Here is a 7,424-nt window from a genome sequence, read left to right on the forward strand (position 1 = left end):
TTTAGCATAATAGTTTATTATAGGATGTTACAGAAGGTTATAGAGTATGAATTGTACCATTATGCACCACATTGTACCAAAATATGCGCAATATCTATAAAACTATTTAATCCAAGTTCATGAATAGACTGCTTTTTAGTTCAATATAATGCATGGACTCGTTATGCAAAGGGTTGGGCATTTGCTGGGCGTGCCATTTTTTGGAAAGACGCATTCAAAAATCATACAGTTTTCTTTGCGTTCATCTTTGGAAAAAAGGGAACATGGGCCTTAGAATCATAACCTACCTCACAAGTCATGTGTCACAGGCCTCATGATTAGTATTTTCCACGCACAATACAGCACAGCCGATTTGTTTCATTCCACGTCCTTCCCTAACCCCTTCCCTAAATACACATAACCAAAACTTTAAATTTTCATAAACGTATGAGATGAAGACTTCAAGATAAACATTGCCATAGGGTCATCTTAATGGATGCTAGGGTCTAGGGCTATCTTCTTCAGGGAACCATGTGCACACTTGGCCAAATTGACTCCTTTCCTTCAAGTACAATTCAAGACAAATGCTCCGGCGCACAAGACATATTTTGAACACATGCTCCTCCTAAAAGATGAAATGAATTTGGAAATAGGAAAAGGCTCAAACTTGTTTTGTTCTCACTCACACGCAGAGAAGGCGCATATGCGCCCTATTTTGCGCACTCTCGAGACCTTCTCACTGTCTAAAATGAATTGGCTATCATAAATACAATTGCTTTATTTTCATTTTAATCTCATATCAATTCCATGAAGTTATCAATAGCAGTAAAAAAGTGCCGATACAATGTTCTAATGTAAACTATTTTTTTAATACGAATCCAACATCAGCAGTGCTATCTCACAGATAAACAACACAGGACTGAATACAATTTACATGAGAGACACAAGAGATTAATGTGATATAAAAAAAAAGACTGAGAGGGGGTTAGTAGTTTCTGGAGTCGGTGCTTACAGCGTTGCTGTTATTAAAAATGAAGAGTCCAACTGAGATGACCTGAAAGCCTCTATAATGAAAGCTGCGAGGCTCGAGCGCATGGAGAGACAATGGGGTCTAATGCTCCTTAATATTCAGAATGAAGGACAGCCATGCGCGCGACTCCAGAAACGCCACCCATTTCATATCTCACTGAAAATGCATCACAAGAGTTTCCCAGGATGTTTGTAAGTACTCCCACAAACAAACAAACAAAAATACATGTACACCAAATAAGTACATCATTCCTTATTGTATCGACAACACGGTTAAATCCATTAACGCTCAGGACATTCTGGACAAGAACATGTAAACAATATCTAAAACTGGAAAAATGACTTCTGCTCATTCAACTCCGATGTCATTTCCCAAAACACCAATTTTTAACATATGCAACTCATTCCAATTAAAACAATCGAGGTTATTCACCTAGGTCTATTTACAATCAATTAGAAATATTACCATCCAAAAACTGCTTTTCTTCAAATAGATTTCATTTTCAAAACACACAAACGTAAAGAAATAAATTACATTTCATTATGATATTAGGCATGCGCTAACAATGTAAACATTTTTATTCTTAGACAATGTAGGCTTGTTTTTCTTCGACGGATGTTATATCCTGTATTTAAGCGCATATGAGTAAATCTTTTTATGGCATATATCAAAACGAGAGAGAGTGTAAACGGGCGGGTTATTGAAGGCCCTTTCATTTCCACGTAAATGTTTAAAAACGTTCCACTGTTAGAATGCACAGTCATTAGATGAATGCAAGTTGGCTACAGGCCAATGGGTCTGCTGACCTTATATTGGCAGACCGAACTATATAAAACTAGGCTTAATCCCAATCACGAACAAGGTTCCATATTGAATGTGAAGTAGCATGTTGCATATTATGCTTCAAGGAAATATACCATGTCGCGCTATCTACCCGAAAACACGTATTCCTGTTTAATTTCCACATCAAAGTAGTCTAAAATATTTACTCTCAGTAGCGGCTTAAACTCTTTAAGTTATGTTTTTAGCAATTACACAACGAAATAGTAACATTGGCCGCAAGGAAATGTTAAAGGATAAATACCCCATAGACCAGGGTTCTCCAACCCTGTTCCTGGAGAGCTACTGTCCTGTAGCTTTTCACTCCAACCCTCATCTACCGTACCCGATTCTAATATTTAGCTGGTTGATAAGCTGAATCAGGTTAGTTACAACTGGAGTTGTAGTGAAAACCGACAGGAGAGTACCTCTCCAGGAACAGGGTTGGATTATTACGCACTTTTACGCACAAGGAACTTGAAGGTAAAATGATGCACATGTAGAAAAAAGAGATACATATAAGAGTGTGCACATACCTGTTGAGTTAGTATTTAAAGGGATTACAACAAATACATGGAACCCTGATATTTTACTAAATACGAGCCAGTCAAAGGGGCTCTGGGGGATGTGACTCTACAAGGAATTATAAATAATACACTAATAATAATAATAATAATAATAATAATAATAATAGGCCAACCCCTTTACACTAGCTTATTAATCGATGTACAATATAACATAATTGGGGCGACTGAGTTGGGGGAACTGCTGCTCGAATAATAAAATAATGTATTTTTCGTGAAAGACCAGTTATGTCCGGCGCATCTATGGAGCTGAAGAGAGGAATGGAGCGAAACAACTAAAAGATAAGAATAAATGCAGGTCGCACACTCCCTTTAACTACAACCGTTTCTCTTATGTATTAATGACCACACGGAACCGACGTTTCAGCACCTCCATGCCTCTCCTGATGAAGCGTTGGTGTCATGCGTAAAGCAATAAATAAGTGATAAAAGTAGTGCTTGAGAAAGAGCCGCGTGAATCCACCCTCTTTTCTAATATATCATGTAATATATGCTATTTAGCAGACGCTTTTATCCAAAGTCATGCGTGCATCCATTTTATGTAAGGGGTGGTCCCGGGAAACAAACCCACTTCCCTGGCGTCACAAGCGCCATGCTATACCAACTCAGCTACAAAGGACCATAAGAGTTTTATCTACTGGTCTGCGCTTCTATAATATCAGAGGGTGTTTTTCACATCGCTATGGAAAATAATAAAAACAAGCTTCCTGCACCCCCACTTTACCCATGACAGTCCATGTATGCCTATTTAAGGAAAAGTCACGCGAAAGCAGACTCTTTGTGATGGTGGTGTTTTTAATATAACTCCCTTTTTTTCTTAATCCTTGGGTTGGTCCTTATTCATTTTCTTCATTTTCATCCGTCGGTTTTGGAACCATATTTTGACTTGTCTCTCGGTCAAGTTCAGCGAGCGTGCTACCTCATGCCTTCTGTCCCGGGTGAGGTACATGTTGAAGAGGAACTCTTTCTCGAGCTCGAGGGTTTGGTATTTCGTGTAAGGGCACCGCTTCTTCCTGGAAGACCGGGCATGCAACCAGTTGGCAGATGGGTCATCTACAAGGGAAAGTCAGACAGAAAACTTTAGTAAATGGCAAACAAACACAGACCAGAATAGGCCCGAGACTAGCAAGCCTAATAACATAACTAAATACAAACATGCGTGCGTGCTAACAAGATTTCCATGCCAATGCTATACATAATTGAGTTAAAGTGATATCAAAAGCCAAATCTCATATTGCTCCAAATGGAACAGTGTTCGGTAATGTAATGGAGCAGAGAAGAGAGGAAAGTAGTTCCTCACCTCCCCTCAGGCCGAAGGTGACCTTGGTGGGTCTTGTAAATGGGTTTAGAGGACAGGCAGTTCCTTCACTGTACATGTTTACCGTGAAAGTACTTCCTGGACCGCAAGGTGTCTTTTCACGTTACCGTAACAATATCAGACATGGGAAACACAAAGAGAATGGAAAAGGTCCTCGTATTCCTCACCCCACTAGACCTTTGAAAATCACCCTGTTTGTGAGAAGTGCACTCTACATGGATGGAACACTTGGAATGTGATGTTATCTCGTAAACTATGATTATCCGTATCCCGTAGTTTTTTTGTTGTTGTTGGTCAAAACCTCCAATCATTGCAATGCACTCCACCCTTCAGCTTGGTTAGCAGGCCTCAGCCGAATGCAATTAGGAAAGAAAGCGCAGCATCCTTATGAGGAGAAGCGATCCTCCCCCAACAGAGCCAAAAGCATTCGAACTATGAGAGACGTGTAGTGAGCAACAGAGGCTAACCCAAACAAAAATGCAGTCCCCCTCAAATGCGGTTGCTTTGGAAAGTGGATGATCTCCTTTTTATGGGAAATGTTCCAGGGGAAATATTTCTTGCTGTCTCCGTGGAGACGCCTCTCCTCTCTGGTGGCTTTCTCGGGAATGCATGCTATGTATTTTCATGTAGGCCCATCTACATTTCTTCTCAGTTGCTTTTGGTATAACATCACTGTGTAGAGCCTGCATGTTGGGCTACCATGGCATTCAAATGGCCTTGAAAAGCTTAAACTGAGAATGCCGTGATTACTGAAAAGGCAGTGGGGATATAAATCTCCCAGGCATGGCATTGGAACGATTGCATCTGCAAGTGGACACCAATACCTGTTCCGGGGCACTAGAGGTAGAAGTGGACTTTGTGACACGCAAAGTGGTGCTTCGCATTCCCCAAGTACATAACCACCTAGTGTCATTCATCCCGTGCAAAGACAGGGCTTTTCCTGTCACTGCATGACAAACCATCCAGTGCTATCCCATAACGCGTATGGATATGTGAAGGGTTATAGCTGTGGCCAATGGATCTGGGCATTTCTACAGATAAAAAAAATCTGGGCTCATTGAAGCCGATGGCCATTTCTCCTAGGCTACATACATGTAACCAATGTAGGGAAATCCAATCGGCCCATGCCCCTAGACACGCACTTTAATACCACATCAACGGTCTCCAATATCCTAAATCGTATGATGCAATACTATTTTTATCATGAAAGGAAATAACCCCCCGGGGATGATTGATAACCCTGTAAACCTATCCGTTGCCGGCGGACACGTCGGAGATAGAGGTGTGCCATCTAAATACTTATGAGACAGCTCAAAGACATGATCTGCAACAATGCAAGTTTAAGAGGGTATTGTCGCTGGATAATCATGGGGTGGGGGTCTGATTTGTGACGAATGTTGGGATGGAAACACATAATGGCTACAGACCGTTATAATACCATCATGTCTCTTTGCAATTTTACCTTAATAGTCTGAGAAATTGACCTTTCGTATATGCCAAGAGAGATTTGTTATTGCATTTCTCTACGATAAGGTTGCATCGTATTTTATATATGTTTTTCCCCGAACTGTCCCAGGGAGCCAACATACAACAATTAATAGTGATGTTGGCTGGTCTTATAACTTAATAAACTTCTGGGGCAATAACTTTTTTCACTCACGAGCCGCTGCTAGCACAAAGAGGGACGTGTAATTCCCAACTTCATTGCCTTTGCACGTAGTTTATTCTGGAATGCCGCCCAGGACAACACAAAGGGGAATTCTGTTGTGCACCATCCATTAGAGAGTTCACGTTTGCGTAAACCCATTTTGTGGATTAAAATCAATGTTCGTCTCCATCGTCAGTCCATGCTACTCGAAAATGACCATCAGTCAGAACCTTGACCGATCCAATTAAGGTTATGCCTCAGATAGCCTATATTTATGGTATATCTCTGTTTCCCGGTGCACCAAAACGTTACCGGGCGAGCACGCACAGCCTATTTCAACAAGACCGTGCTTTGCAGAGTAGCACACATAGATAGGTTTCTACTCCGACTCGGCTCCAGGCCTGATTAATAGCCAGCCTGATCTTATGATGCAGTGTTGGTAAAGGACAGAAAATTATTTTTATTCTGTCAAGGCAACCATAGGCATGGCTAGAACAGTGAGTCAACTGAGAGTAGTGACCGACATCCTCCACATAATGTCATATAGCTCAGACAAATGAGTCTGCTAGTAAAAAAAAAAAAAAAACTGAGAGTCTCACTTGGAAAATGTTTCAGATTCTTTTTCTGGTGTTAAAGAGAAACTCTTGCCCACTCAACAGTCCTAAAGGCATCAATAAAACTTGCTTTCCAGAAAATGTCGTCAATGCGGTTTCTTTGCCAAAATAATAATTGAAGAAACGAACATATAGCCCAATCCCCCACACTCCACCTTCTAAACGACATTAAACGTTTATAAATAGACTACTGCCATCAGACGTGAATGAAATAAAAACACGTTTCCCCTTAGAGAGGATATTTACACTCAAATATTGACTAGAGTTAAGAGGGCCTTTCTCTGGTAACTTCTAATTCTGCATTGGATAGACTTGGCACATAGTTCAATAGAGGGACGTTTTTCTTGAGGTGTTGTTCAGTTATTACTGGATTAAAACAAGCTGCTGAGAAAATGAACGGCACTAAAGTGCAATTGAGCGCAGAGAACCTGTTCTCAGAGGCTGTGTGCCAAAACTTACACAACTCAGTGTGAAAAGGGCTGCAGTAAAATTATATTCACTACCAGTTGGTCCCCAAAACTAAGGCAGGTCAGCGCAGAAAACCGCGCACGTGAAATGTCGCACTAATCCAAAACAGAGTATCATCCATACCTTGACCAGATGTATGTATACATGTATGATAATAATTCTAACGTAAACATACATAGTAAGTTAGACGCACACTACGGGAACCAGATTTGGTAGTGAGCCTCTATGACTCGCAATCTCTTTGTTCCTGTTTTATGACCGCATTAAAAGCTTTACAGACTGTTCACTTCCTCGTTTTATAACTTACTTTGATCTGGCCCGTCTTTGTCTTCGCTAACTTCACAAATATCCTTATTGTCCTCGAATCCGGAGCCCTGGCTGGAATTCATCTCTCTTGCCGAAGAGGATTCCAAAATGTACTCGTGTCCACCGATTTTGGGGGGTTCCCCGAGGTGTCCCAGTAGCGGCTCCATCTTGACCTGTCCCTGCCCGGGGAGGGACTCCGAGCGCGGAGCGCAGTCGAGCCAAGTGCGTATGTATCGGGTGTCGGTGGAAGGCACGGGCTGAGTCGGGATGTATGGATGGTAAACCGCTGGTAAGCCATTGGAGGCATGGGGGCTGAAAGGGCTCCAGGACGAGCTAAAAACTGGAGGTTTAGGCTGGAAGCTACAAGAGGGGAATTCGGGATGCTCGCCATGTCCCCCCGGTTGCCTGGAGTTGGAATACTGTACATTGGAAAACCTGGCTGAAGTCGGATCTTCGCTCTCGTGACTTATTATAGAGTCCACATAATAGTTGCTCAGAGTTCCAGAAATTGACATTCTCGGACATTATACAAAACACGGTTCATTGAATTCAAAACATGTAGGACAGAAGTCGTTTTTTTTACGCGACTCCCCTTCAACGAGCGCACGAACAAAGTAGAGCTGGGTTGCTGGGGCTGTGCGCTCGGAGCGAAATGATT

At 41.7% G+C, this 7,424-nt stretch overlaps 1 protein-coding gene across 1 annotated transcript; it reads right to left on the minus strand.

The window, feature by feature from the left end:
• LOC139421098 (homeobox protein Hox-B9a-like) lies at positions 1 to 7,424 on the minus strand. Its single transcript, XM_071171636.1, has 2 exons — positions 6,768 to 7,424; positions 1 to 3,465 (listed from the first exon to the last, which is right to left on the minus strand). Exons 1-2 carry the CDS (start codon positions 7,279 to 7,281, stop codon positions 3,230 to 3,232), a joined length of 750 nt encoding a protein of 249 aa, XP_071027737.1. The 5' UTR covers positions 7,282 to 7,424; the 3' UTR covers positions 1 to 3,229.

This window comes from Oncorhynchus clarkii, chromosome 12, assembly GCF_045791955.1.
Source record: "Oncorhynchus clarkii lewisi isolate Uvic-CL-2024 chromosome 12, UVic_Ocla_1.0, whole genome shotgun sequence".
In the NCBI taxonomy this organism is placed as follows: Eukaryota; Metazoa; Chordata; class Actinopteri; order Salmoniformes; family Salmonidae; genus Oncorhynchus; species Oncorhynchus clarkii.